General features: G+C 46.7%; 1 protein-coding gene across 1 annotated transcript in view; it reads right to left on the bottom strand.

Moving 5' to 3' along the window:
* The window catches only part of LOC148442501 (sodium/glucose cotransporter 2-like), a 104,460-nt gene that overhangs the window by 37,139 nt on the left and 54,805 nt on the right, over nucleotides 1–12,516 (bottom strand). Inside the window, exons 10-11 of the mRNA XM_088463883.1 lie at nucleotides 8,323–8,473; nucleotides 8,080–8,248 (exon numbers count right to left, since the gene is read on the bottom strand). Coding sequence (XP_088320009.1) covers nucleotides 8,080–8,248; nucleotides 8,323–8,473 — 320 coding nt within the window. The remainder of the gene's footprint in view (nucleotides 1–8,079; nucleotides 8,249–8,322; nucleotides 8,474–12,516) is intronic.

The following is a 12,516-nucleotide window of genomic DNA, read 5'->3' as shown; positions in this document are numbered from 1 at the left end:
ACAGAATGGAAGGAGGATGATGGAATGTTCGGTATGACAGAATGGAAGGATGATTTTGGGATGTTCGGTGTGTAGGATGACAGAATGGAAGGATGATGGGATTCGGCGTGTAGGGTGACAGAATGGAAGGATGATGGGATGTTCAGTGTGTAGGGTGACTGAATGGTAAGATGATGTTGGGATGTTCGGTGTGTGGAGTGACAGAATGGAATGATGCTCTTGGGATGTTCGGCGTGTAGGGTGACAGAATGGAAGTATGATGGGATGTTCAATGTGACAGAATGGAAGGATGCTGTTGGGATGTTCGGTGTGACAGAATGGAAGGAGGATGATGGAATGTTCGGTGTGTAGGGTGACGGAATTGAAGGATGCTGTTGGGATGTTCGGTGAGTAGGATGACAGAATGGAAGGATGATGTTGGGATGTTCGGTGTGTATGGTGAAGGAATGGAAGTATGATGTTGGAATGTTCGGTGAGTAGGATGTCAGAATGGAAGGATGCTGTTGGGATGTTCGCTGTGTATGGTGAAGGATGATGTTGGGATGTTCGGTGTGTAGGGTGACAGAATGGAAGGATGCTGTGGGGATAGTCGGCATGTTGGGTGACAGAATGGAATGATGACGGGATGTTCGGCGTGTAGGGTGACAGAATGGAAGGATCCTGTTGGGATGTTCTGTGTGTAGTGTGATGGAATGGAAGGATGACGTTTGGATGTTCTGTGTGTAGGGTAATGGAATGGAAGGATGATGTTGGGATGTTCGGTGTGACAGAATGGAAGGATGATATTCAGATGTTTGTTGTGACAGAATGGATGGATGATGTTGGGATGTTCGATGTTACAGAATGGAAGTATGATGTTGGGATGTTTGGTGTGACAGAATGGAAGTATGATGTCGGGATGTTCGGTGTGACAGAATAGAAGGTTGATGTTGGGATGTTCAGTGTGACAGAATGGAAAGATGCTGTTGGGATGTTCGGTGTGTAGGGTGACAGAATGGAAGGATGATGTTGGGATGTTCTGTGTGACAGAATTGAAGGATGATGTTGGGATGTTTGGTGTGACAGAATGGAAGGATGATGGGATGTTCGGTGTGTAGGGTGACAGAATGGAAGGATGATGTTGGGTTTTTCGGTGTGACAGAATGGAAGGATGATGTTGGGATGTTCTGTGAGTAGGGTGACAGAATGGAAGGATGTTTTTGGGATGTTCGGTGTGACAGAATATAAGGATGATGTTGGGATGTTCGGTGTGACAGAATGGAAGGATGATGTTGGGATGTTCTGTGAGTAGGATGACAGAATGGAAGGATGATGTTGGGATGTTCTGTGAGTAGGGTGACAGAATGGAAGGATGATGTTGTGATGTTCGTTGTCTAGGATTACAGAATGGAAGGATGATGTTGTGATGTTTGGTGTGTAGGGTGACGGAATTGAAGGATGATGTTGGGATGTTCGGCATGTAGGGTGACAGAATGGAAGGATGCTGTTGGGATGTTCGGTGTGACAGAATGGAAGGATGATGTTGGGATGTTTGGTGTGACAGAATGGAAGGAGGATGATGGAATGTTCGGTATGACAGAATGGAAGGATGATTTTGGGATGTTCGGTGTGTAGGATGACAGAATGGAATTATGATGGGATATTCGGCGTGTAGGGTGACAGAATGGAAGGATGATGGGAAGTTCGGCGTGTAGGGTGACAGAATGGAAGGATGCTGTTGGGATGTTCAGTGTGTAGGGTGACAGAATGGTAAGATGATGTTGGGATGTTCGGTGTGTGGAGTGACAGAATGGAAGGATGCTGTTGGGATGTTCGGCGTGTAGGGTGACAGAATGGAAGGATGATGTTGGGATTTTCGGTGTGACAGAATGGAAGGATGATGTTGGGATGTTCTGTGAGTAGGGTGACAGAATGGAAGGATGTTTTTGGGATGTTCGGTGTGACAGAATATAAGGATGATGTTGGGATGTTCGGTGTGACAGAATGGAAGGATGATGTTGGGATGTTCTGTGAGTAGGATGACAGAATGGAAGGATGATGTTGGGATGTTCTGTGAGTAGGGTGACAGAATGGAAGGATGATGTTGTGATGTTCGTTGTCTAGGATTACAGAATGGAAGGATGATGTTGTGATGTTTGGTGTGTAGGGTGACGGAATTGAAGGATGATGTTGGGATGTTCGGCGTGTAGGGTGACAGAATGGAAGGATGCTGTTGGGATGTTCGGTGTGACAGAATGGAAGGATGATGTTGGGATGTTTGGTGTGACAGAATGGAAGGAGGATGATGGAATGTTCGGTATGACAGAATGGAAGAATGATTTTGGGATGTTCGGTGTGTAGGATGACAGAATGGAAGGATGATGGGATGTTCGGCGTGTAGGGTGACAGTATAGAAGGATAATGATGGGATGTTTGGTGTGTAGGGTGATAGAATGGAAGGATGATGTTGGGATGTTCAGCGTGTAGGGTGACAGAGTGGAAGGATGATGGGAAGTTCGGCATCTAGGGTGACATAATGGAAGGATGCTGTTGGGATGTTCAGTGTGTAGGGTGACAGAATGGAAGGATGACGACGTGATGTTCTGTGTGTAGGGTGATGGAACAGAAGGATGATGTTGGTATGTTCTGTGTGTAGGGTGATGGAACGGAAGGATGGTGTTGGGATGTTCGGTGTCTTGGATGACAGAATGGAAGGATGATGTTGGTATGTTCGGTGTGACAGAATGGAAGGATGATGTTGGGATGATGAGTGTGTAGGGTGACAGAATGGAAGGATGTTGTTGGGATGTTCGGTGTGTAGGATGACAGAATGGAAGGATGATGTTGGGATGTTCGGTATGACAGAATGGAAGGATGATGTTGGGATGTTTGGCATGTAGGGTGACAGAATAGAAGGATAATGATGGGATGTTCACTGTGTAGGGTGACGGAATTGAAGGATGATGTTGGGATGTTCGGCGTGTAGGGTGACAGAATGGAAGGATGATGGGAAGTTCGGCATCTAGGGTGACAGAATGGAAGGATGCTGTTGGGATGTTCGGTGTGACAGAATGGAAGGATGATGTTGGGATGTTTGGTGTGACAGAATGGAAGGAGGATGATGGAATGTTCGGTGTGACAGAATGGAAGGATGATGTTGGGATGTACGGTGTGACAGAATGGAAGTATGATGTTGGGATGTTTGGTGTGACAGAATAGAAGGATGATTTTGGGATGTTCAGTGTGACAGAATGGAAGGATGCTGTTGGGATGTTTGGCATGTAGGGTGACAGAATAGAAGGATAATGATGGGATGTTCAGTATGTAGGGTGACAGAATGGAAGGATGATGTTGGGATGTTTGGTGTGACAGAATGGAAGGATGATGTTGGGATGTTCGGTGTGTAGGATGACAGAATGGAAGGATGATGTTGGGATGTTCTGTGTGTAGGATGACAGAATGGAAGGATGATGTTGGGATGTTCGGTGAGTAGGGTGACCGAATGGAAGAATGATGTTGGGATGTTCGGTGTGACAGAATGGAAGGATGATGTTGGGATGTTCGGTGTGTAGGATGACAGAATGGATGATGCTGTTGGGATCTTCGGTGTGTAGGGTGATAGAAGGATGCTGTTGGGATGTTCGGTGTTTAAGGTGACAGAATGGAATGATGCTGTTGGGATGTCAGGATTGTAGGGTGACAGAATGGAAGGATGACGTTGGGATGTTCTGTGTGTAGGGAGATGGAACGGAAGGATGATGTTGGGCTTTTCTGTGCGTAGAGTGACAGAATGGAAGGATGATGTTGGTATGTTCGGTGTGACAGAATGGAAGGATGATGTTGGGATTTTTGGTGTGACAGAATGGAAGGAGGATGATGGGATTTTCGGTGTGTAGGGTGACGGAATTGGAGGATGCTGTTGGGATGTTCAGTGTGTAGGGTGACTGAATGGTAGGATGATGTTGGGATGTTCGGTGTGTAGAGTGACAGAATGGAAGGATGCTGTTGGGATGTTTAGCATGTAGGGTGACAGAATGGAAGGATGATGTTCGGTGTGTAGGGTGACAGAATGTCAGTATGATGTTGGGATGTTCAGTGTGACAGAATGGAAGGATGACGACGTGATGTTCTGTGTGTAGGGTGATGGAACAGAAGGATGATGTTGGTATGTTCTGTGTGTAGGGTGATGGAACGGAAGGATGGTGTTGGGATGTTCGGTGTCTTGGATGACAGAATGGAAGGATGCTGTTGGGATGTTTGGTGCATAGAGTAACAGAATGGAAGGATGATGTTGGGATGTTCGGTATGACAGAATGGAAGGATGATGTTGGGATGTTTGGCATGTAGGGTGACAGAATAGAAGGATAATGATGGGAAGTTCGGCATCTAGGGTGACAGAATGGAAGGATGCTGTTGGGATGTTCGGTGTGACAGAATGGAAGGATGATGTTGGGATGTTTGGTGTGACAGAATGGAAGGAGGATGATGGAATGTTCGGTATGACAGAATGGAAGGATGATTTTGGGATGTTCGGTGTGTAGGATGACAGAATGGAAGGATGATGGGATGTTCAGTGTGTAGGGTGACTGAATGGTAAGATGATGTTGGGATGTTCGGTGTGTGGAGTGACAGAATGGAATGATGCTCTTGGGATGTTCGGCGTGTAGGGTGACAGAATGGAAGTATGATGGGATGTTCAATGTGACAGAATGGAAGGATGCTGTTGGGATGTTCGGTGTGACAGAATGGAAGGAGGATGATGGAATGTTCGGTGTGTAGGGTGACGGAATTGAAGGATGCTGTTGGGATGTTTGGCGTGTAGGGTGACAGAATGGAAGGATGATGGGAAGTTCGGCATCTAGGGTGACAGAATGGAAGGATGCTGTTGGGATGTTCGGTGTGACAGAATGGAAGGATGATGTTGGGATGTTTGGTGTGACAGAATGGAAGGAGGATGATGGAATGTTCGGTATGACAGAATGGAAGGATGATTTTGGGATGTTCGGTGTGTAGGATGACAGAATGGAAGGATGATGGGATTCGGCGTGTAGGGTGACAGAATGGAAGGATGATGGGATGTTCAGTGTGTAGGGTGACTGAATGGTAAGATGATGTTGGGATGTTCGGTGTGTGGAGTGACAGAATGGAATGATGCTCTTGGGATGTTCGGCGTGTAGGGTGACAGAATGGAAGTATGATGGGATGTTCAATGTGACAGAATGGAAGGATGCTGTTGGGATGTTCGGTGTGACAGAATGGAAGGAGGATGATGGAATGTTCGGTGTGTAGGGTGACGGAATTGAAGGATGCTGTTGGGATGTTCGGTGAGTAGGATGACAGAATGGAAGGATGATGTTGGGATGTTCGGTGTGTATGGTGAAGGAATGGAAGTATGATGTTGGAATGTTCGGTGAGTAGGATGTCAGAATGGAAGGATGCTGTTGGGATGTTCGCTGTGTATGGTGAAGGATGATGTTGGGATGTTCGGTGTGTAGGGTGACAGAATGGAAGGATGCTGTGGGGATAGTCGGCATGTTGGGTGACAGAATGGAATGATGACGGGATGTTCGGCGTGTAGGGTGACAGAATGGAAGGATCCTGTTGGGATGTTCTGTGTGTAGTGTGATGGAATGGAAGGATGACGTTTGGATGTTCTGTGTGTAGGGTAATGGAATGGAAGGATGATGTTGGGATGTTCGGTGTGACAGAATGGAAGGATGATATTCGGATGTTTGTTGTGACAGAATGGATGGATGATGTTGGGATGTTCGATGTTACAGAATGGAAGTATGATGTTGGGATGTTTGGTGTGACAGAATGGAAGTATGATGTCGGGATGTTCGGTGTGACAGAATAGAAGGTTGATGTTGGGATGTTCAGTGTGACAGAATGGAAAGATGCTGTTGGGATGTTCGGTGTGTAGGGTGACAGAATGGAAGGATGATGTTGGGATGTTCTGTGTGACAGAATTGAAGGATGATGTTGGGATGTTTGGTGTGACAGAATGGAAGGATGATGGGATGTTCGGTGTGTAGGGTGACAGAATGGAAGGATGATGTTGGGATTTTCGGTGTGACAGAATGGAAGGATGATGTTGGGATGTTCTGTGAGTAGGGTGACAGAATGGAAGGATGTTTTTGGGATGTTCGGTGTGACAGAATATAAGGATGATGTTGGGATGTTCGGTGTGACAGAATGGAAGGATGATGTTGGGATGTTCTGTGAGTAGGATGACAGAATGGAAGGATGATGTTGGGATGTTCTGTGAGTAGGGTGACAGAATGGAAGGATGATGTTGTGATGTTCGTTGTCTAGGATTACAGAATGGAAGGATGATGTTGTGATGTTTGGTGTGTAGGGTGACGGAATTGAAGGATGATGTTGGGATGTTCGGCATGTAGGGTGACAGAATGGAAGGATGCTGTTGGGATGTTCGGTGTGACAGAATGGAAGGATGATGTTGGGATGTTTGGTGTGACAGAATGGAAGGAGGATGATGGAATGTTCGGTATGACAGAATGGAAGGATGATTTTGGGATGTTCGGTGTGTAGGATGACAGAATGGAATTATGATGGGATATTCGGCGTGTAGGGTGACAGAATGGAAGGATGATGGGAAGTTCGGCGTGTAGGGTGACAGAATGGAAGGATGCTGTTGGGATGTTCAGTGTGTAGGGTGACAGAATGGTAAGATGATGTTGGGATGTTCGGTGTGTGGAGTGACAGAATGGAAGGATGCTGTTGGGATGTTCGGCGTGTAGGGTGACAGAATGGAAGGATGATGTTGGGATTTTCGGTGTGACAGAATGGAAGGATGATGTTGGGATGTTCTGTGAGTAGGGTGACAGAATGGAAGGATGTTTTTGGGATGTTCGGTGTGACAGAATATAAGGATGATGTTGGGATGTTCGGTGTGACAGAATGGAAGGATGATGTTGGGATGTTCTGTGAGTAGGATGACAGAATGGAAGGATGATGTTGGGATGTTCTGTGAGTAGGGTGACAGAATGGAAGGATGATGTTGTGATGTTCGTTGTCTAGGATTACAGAATGGAAGGATGATGTTGTGATGTTTGGTGTGTAGGGTGACGGAATTGAAGGATGATGTTGGGATGTTCGGCGTGTAGGGTGACAGAATGGAAGGATGCTGTTGGGATGTTCGGTGTGACAGAATGGAAGGATGATGTTGGGATGTTTGGTGTGACAGAATGGAAGGAGGATGATGGAATGTTCGGTATGACAGAATGGAAGAATGATTTTGGGATGTTCGGTGTGTAGGATGACAGAATGGAAGGATGATGGGATGTTCGGCGTGTAGGGTGACAGAATGGAAGGATGATGGGAAGTTCGGCGTGTAGGGTGACAGAATGGAAGGATGCTGTTGGGATGTTCAGTGTGTAGGGTGACAGAATGGTAAGATGATGTTGGGATGTTCGGTGTGTGGAGTGACAGAATGGAAGGATGCTGTTGGGATGTTCGGCGTGTAGGGTGACAGAATGGAAGTATGATGGGATGTTCAGTGTGACAGAATGGAAGGATGCTGTTGGGATGTTCGGTGTGACAATGGAAGGAGGATGATGGAATGTTCGGTGTGTAGGGTGACGGAATTGAAGGATGCTGTTGGGATGTTCGGTGAGTAGGATGACAGAATGGAAGGATGATGTTGGGATGTTCGGTGTGTATGGTGAAGGATGATGTTGGGATGTTCGGTGTGTAGGGTGACAGAATGGAAGGATGATGTTCGGTGTGTAGGGTGACAGAATGGAAGGATGATGTTGTGATGTTCGGTGTGTAGGGTGACAGAATGGAAGGATGATGTTCGGTGTGTAGGGTAACAGAATGGAAGGATGTTGTTGGGATGTTTGGTTTGTAGGGTGACTGATTTGCAGGGAGTTGTCTGAATGCTTTGTTGATAGGATTGTTATTATTTATTACCAGTTATTTATATTGCGCACAAAAATTCCGCAGCGCTTGACTCAGAATTTAGTGTTGTTAGCAGCCAATTACTGAATTTGGAAGATGTGAGATCTATCAGTAGTGTGTTTCCATTTATTGCATGGAAATGTCCTATATTGATGAAATACGGGGAGGAGATCTTACTGGTTCATTCACTCTCTTCACAAACAGTGCAAGGAAGAACACAGCCGCAATGGGTGGTGCCAGGAAACTGGCTACAGACTGAATATAGTCAAACAATTGCCCCCCTTGTGCAGCTTTAACCACTGGGATCCAGGCGATGCTGAAGGCCACGAGACATACTGTCCACACTCTGAAATAGAAGAGAATGGTGACCCTGGGGACTGAACGCCGTCCACTCCTGGCTTCTGCTACTAAGACACTCACCTGCCCACCAGAAGCAGCTCTCTCTCTGGTGCTTGAGGTCTCAGCTTCCTCCAAACATCCATAGTGAAGAGAGTGCCACTGCTGTTAAATATAGAGGCAAGACTGCTCATGAGAGCGGCAAGCATCACTGCAAGCATCAGCCCCCGGAGACCTGACAGAGAGGAGACACGAGAGAGAGAGTGTCTGGAGTTAGCTGGCAGGGTGATCCTGGGAGAACTGGGAAGTGTGACTACTACTTCAGGGTCCATAGGGCTCCACAGGGAGACAATGGGGTGTAGGTGGGACTTGGAGGACCGGACACCAACATCAAAGCCTTTTCCTGTCCCAGGATGCTCCGGTCCTTCCCGCTATACCCCGCCCACAGCCTGAAGGTAACTCTGTGTCATTGGTGTCCGGCAGGAGCTGGATCACAGTTACACAGTGGGGCTGCTATTACACAGCCTAAGATTTATTTTATACTACAGAGCAAGCAGCGCTACACAGTCCCCTGGATGTCTGCTCCATCACCCCTCCGCGCCACCAAGACTCCAGCCATCGGCTAGGTACTCTCGGCGGGGCTCCGGTGGGACCAAGCTAGCAGGGATCCTCGGACCCCAGATTGCAGCCGGGACTCAAGGGGACAGGTAAGGCGGGAATCTGCATACCTCCAGTCTCAGGAGACAGAGGCACTGATGTAGACACCGGTTCGTCCGGGACTCTACTAGACCACCAGGGCATAACCTATACTGGCATAGGGGACAGGGACTTGGTGGTTGATGTCAGTATAGGGGAGATGGTCCTCTCCCTGTAGCCCCTCCCCCAGCTCAGGGCGCCATTCCACTGCGGTGTTGCCGCCCCTGAGCTGCTCCTCCCTCACCCTCCTCCCCCCAAGACTCACGGCAGCCATTTTCTGCATTCAGGTCCCTGGAACGCTGGGTCTGGTCTCTGTATACTTCTCCTAAGAGCCAGGTTATACAGCGCTATATCCTACCTGCCACTGCGGTCTGTCTGTGTAAAAGTCCAGGAATGATGATGTTCGTCCATGTAAGATGACGTTTAGCCTCTCTCTGAGTTCCGTTTTTTTGGAGGGAAAAATCCGAACTCAACGTGCAAACTCGAACCTATCCGAGCCTGCACATCCCTAGTTTATATACTGATCAATATATATGATCAGGGGAGTGTAGAGGGCAATACCGGATTACACTCCACAGATATGCCAAATGCTATATGACCCACACATACACCAATATTTATAGGTACCAATACGCTGTCTGTATGATAGCAATCTAAGCTAATTCTGTTTATCACAAGAAAGGTTCTGCTCTACATGTGGCTCTTCCATAATGCCCCTGAATAATGATAGAGCAGCTGAGCCATCTAGTGGTTTATATATAAATTACACCAACACATCTGTTGTAACCAAATTTGCTACTTTGTATATTGTAATAGGAAACTGCTAATTTTAGGATACTATTGTATCAATAGAAGATACAACCAGTTCCCCTGGTAGGGACGCCAGTATAGAGGAACCTTGACGATTGGCCTGGCGCTTATTCATATATTTGCAAATGTATGTAACTAATACCTCTAAATCTCTACTATCATGTAGGATTTAAGTATTGTTTTTGCTGCAGTGTGCTGGGGGGCAAATCTCTTTTTTTTTGAGCCCCTTAAGAATCAAAGACAAATCCCATGGTGCTACTGGTGGAACAAAAGGAGGCTGAACTCGCAGAAAAAATTCTAACATCTTGTAATGAGGCAATCTTCCTCTGGAACCAGACTGACAGTGCAGTCTCAATGTGGCTAAGTGGAGACCACTGTCTAACCCCGCCTGAAGAAAAGCCAGGACCCTGGAAATCCTAAACACCTTAAGATCATACTTTCTGTAGGAACACCAATGACCAAAGAATGCCAAACTCTGTAATAGATGCTTGCAGAGGTAGGCTTTCGAGCCCTAATCATTGTTTGAATTACAGAACTGGAAAAACCTTTTGCTCTTAAGATGGAAGATTCAAGAGCCACGCCGTAAAAGCCAGACGAGGTAAGTCCGGATGCCGGCAGGGATGCTGTGTTAGCAGATCTTGCCATAGAGGAAGAGATAAGGACTGTCTATGGATAGATTCTGTATGTCGGTGAACCAATGTCGTCTGGGCCAAGCCATTAACACTAGTATTACTGTTCCGTCTTCCTGCTTGAGATTCCTGAGAACTCCTGGTTGGAGGGAAATTGGAGGAAAGAGATACGCCAGCTTGAAGTCACATCTTACTGCCAGTGCATCCAAAAAGGCTGCTTATGAGTCTCTGGACCTAGACCCGTACCTGGGGACCTTGTGATTGTGACGTGTTGCCATGAGATCTATTTCTGAAAGACCCCATTTGTGTACCAGGAGCTGAACCATTCCTGGATGGAGAGACCACTCTCCAGCGTGTATGTCCTGTTGACTTGGGAAGTCTGCTTCCCAAATGAGTACTCCCAGTATGAATATTGCCAAGATGGCTGAAAGATGACAATCAGAACCTTTGTCACCTCTTTCATGGCTGCATAAATTCTTGAGCCTCCCTGGTAGTTGAAATAGGCCACTGTAGTCACATTGTCAGACTGGATCTGGACCGGCTTGCCCTGGAGCAGGTCCTGTGCCATGACAAGTGCTTTGTATACTGCTCGCATTTCCAGAATGTTTATTGGCAGATTACTTTCTTCATTTGTCCATCTTCACTGAAAGGTGTGATGACCTGTCACTGCTCCCGATCCGCGAAGACTGGTGTCTGTGGTGAGAAGCACCCAATTTGGAATCCAGAATGGGCACCCTTTGTTCAGATGGTCCTTTTTAGCCACCACAGGAGGGAGTGATGCCCCATCAGGCCACGGGTCTGTCGTCTGGCTTAGAAGATGGACATCTGCCTGCCCAGACCTCTTAGTTTGTCGCCTGGTTGTCCTGCGAAAACTAGATGGCCTGGAGGAAGCCTGTTCCTTTGCTCGTCCCTGAGGACGAAAAGACCGAAAAGAAAACTGCCTAGACTTCAATGTAGCCGTAGATGGCAGACCTGCAGATTTTGAAGCTGCCAGAGTAGCTATTATCTTATCTAACTCTGCTCCAAAAAGTATATTTCCTGAAAAAGGTTGTCTCCAGAGCCTTCTTTGATCCTGTATCAGCTCTCCAGGATCTTAACCAAAGCCTACGTGCCACTACCGATGATGCTGATACTTTAGAAGCTAAAATTCCATCATCTACGGCAGCTCCTCCCAAATAGGAAGCTGCTTCCCGTATGTGGGAGATATTCATCATCTGTTCTCTGGTAGCAACTGGTAGAGAGTCTTCCAATGCCCCCGTCCATTCCTCAACAGCTTTGGCTACCCAGGCTCCAGCCATAGCTGGACGAGTAAGAGCTCCAGATGATGAAAATATTGCCTTAAGACATGTTTCAATCTTCCTGTCTGTAGAATCCTTAAGAGAAGATGCTGACGAAATAGGCAATGTAGCATTTCTGACTATAGCTGGGCATCCGCTATACAATTTTTTTTATCAGATATCTGTCCAATCTGGGTGGTTGGAATGAAAACCTGGTAATGTATGGGAGCAAATGACAATCGTCCATTTGCTCACAAACACTGGAAAATAACCAAAAATGGTTGTTCAGACAAATTGGATAAAACACACAAATGTAACCAACTTGTCCTTTTTTCAGTGTTTAAAACCATGTGATCGACTGTCATTTGCTCCCATACATTACCAGGTTTTCATTCCAACCAGCCAGATTGGACAGATATCTGACAGAAAACTGTATAGTGGATGCTCAGCTTCTGGTGTTTAAACAATGGGTCCCCTTCTTTCTAGGAGCTGGTTCATCATCCTGAATATCTAGGATTGATTTAACAGCCCTCACCAAAGAAGGAACATCCACTGAGAACGAATGGTCCTCCTCTCCCGAGCTAGACCCTGGAGAACAACCCTGTGCATCATCTGATTCATCTGATGATGTGTCTGAATCCATATGCTGAGCTGACTGATAAAAAGATAACTTGCGTTTAGGCGCCTTAATAACTACCTGCACCCACTGACTGAGCTATACTCTGACTTGAGTGGGCATAAGCATCCATCCAGGAAGGATGTATAGGAGGTGTAAACATAGCAAGCTGTGGGTACCCCATACAAGGAGGCTTTATTGGAGTAGCCATACGTCCGCAAACTGTTCATAACTTGAGACAAAGAGCACA

This window comes from Taudactylus pleione, unplaced genomic scaffold, assembly GCF_031769625.1.
Source record: "Taudactylus pleione unplaced genomic scaffold, aTauple2 ptg001489l, whole genome shotgun sequence".
Taxonomy (NCBI): domain Eukaryota; kingdom Metazoa; phylum Chordata; class Amphibia; order Anura; family Myobatrachidae; genus Taudactylus; species Taudactylus pleione.
The sequence above is the reverse complement of the archived record's forward strand: the minus strand, read 5'-3'. Positions and strand labels throughout refer to the sequence as shown.